This window comes from Trichechus manatus, unplaced genomic scaffold (assembly GCF_000243295.1).
Source record: "Trichechus manatus latirostris isolate Lorelei unplaced genomic scaffold, TriManLat1.0 scaffold00092, whole genome shotgun sequence".
NCBI classification, from domain to species: domain Eukaryota; kingdom Metazoa; phylum Chordata; class Mammalia; order Sirenia; family Trichechidae; genus Trichechus; species Trichechus manatus.
This window is the reverse complement of record NW_004444028.1, coordinates 4,284,735-4,285,829: the sequence shown is the minus strand read 5'-3', so window position 1 is coordinate 4,285,829 and position 1,095 is coordinate 4,284,735. Positions and strand designations below refer to the sequence as shown.

The following is a 1,095-nucleotide window of genomic DNA, read 5'->3' as shown; positions in this document are numbered from 1 at the left end:
GCTCCTTCTAAAGACTTTTTCAGCACTGCAACCACCTCTTCCTGGAAAGCAACGTCGTCCACACATTTTGGGCGACTAGACAAAAAAAGAGGTTATTTAGTATACTACTGCAGTCACAGAAAAGTCTTAAGTGTTGCTTCTGCTAAAATCATGAATGACAATTCTTATGTCAGTAAGGAAAAATTGTTTCATAATAGTAAGTAATTGGAAACCCCATTTGTATTTATCTTAAAGAAATATGAACTGAAGGAGTGAAATATTTTTTACTTCCCATCCGCATTTTTATATGTTACGTTTACAGAAATTATGCAAAAGGGCTTTGTTTTGCTACACCACACAAGCCAACTGGTTACAAGTAAACGTGAACACTTGCCTAGAAAATACTACACTTTGACAAGACCATGAAGCTAAGCTTGGAAGGGAACACTATTTAGTAACCTCAGGATACCAAAACCAAAAAACCAAACCTGTTGCTGTTGAGTCAATTCCGACTCATAGTGACCCTACAGGACAAACAAGAACTGCCCCACAGGGTTTCCAAGGAGCTCCTGGTGGATTCGAACTGCCGACCTTTGGGTTAGCAGCTGTAGCTCTTAACGATAACATCACCAGGGTTTCCAGCCTCAGGACAGAAGCTCTAAAGTTGTTAATACCAGTATCTTCCTGCACCTTACTGCAAATAAAACACTGGAGACCTGTTTACTTCATCAAGGACTAACAAGTTTAACCAACATGAAGTATAATAAAATTATATAATTTTAGTTTCACTTCATTAACTAGTGATTTTCTTTGATCAAGTCTTTTCTAATTAATCAGGTCAACGCTAGGCAGCAATTATGTCAGATCATATTTTATAGGGAAACCAGTATATTGTACGAACCAGTGTCTCATATACAAATACTTGCTGGGGGCAGGCAGATACTGAGAATGAAGACGACAGAGGGTAAGACAAGAGAAAATAGCGGGGACAATGGCACGGTGGTGCAATGGTTAACAGCTTGGCTGCTAACCAAAAAGATGGCAGTTCGAATCCACCCGCTGCTCCCTGGAAACCCTATGGGGCAGTTCTACCTGTCCTGTGGGGTCGCTATGAGT

The 1,095-nt window shown here is 40.3% G+C and overlaps 1 protein-coding gene across 1 annotated transcript in view; it reads right to left on the bottom strand.

Moving 5' to 3' along the window:
- RFC4 (replication factor C subunit 4) overlaps positions 1 to 1,095 on the bottom strand; it is a 12,718-nt gene that overhangs the window by 8,844 nt on the left and 2,779 nt on the right. Inside the window, exon 2 of the mRNA XM_004382246.2 lies at positions 1 to 75. Coding sequence (XP_004382303.2) covers positions 1 to 75 — 75 coding nt within the window. The remainder of the gene's footprint in view (positions 76 to 1,095) is intronic.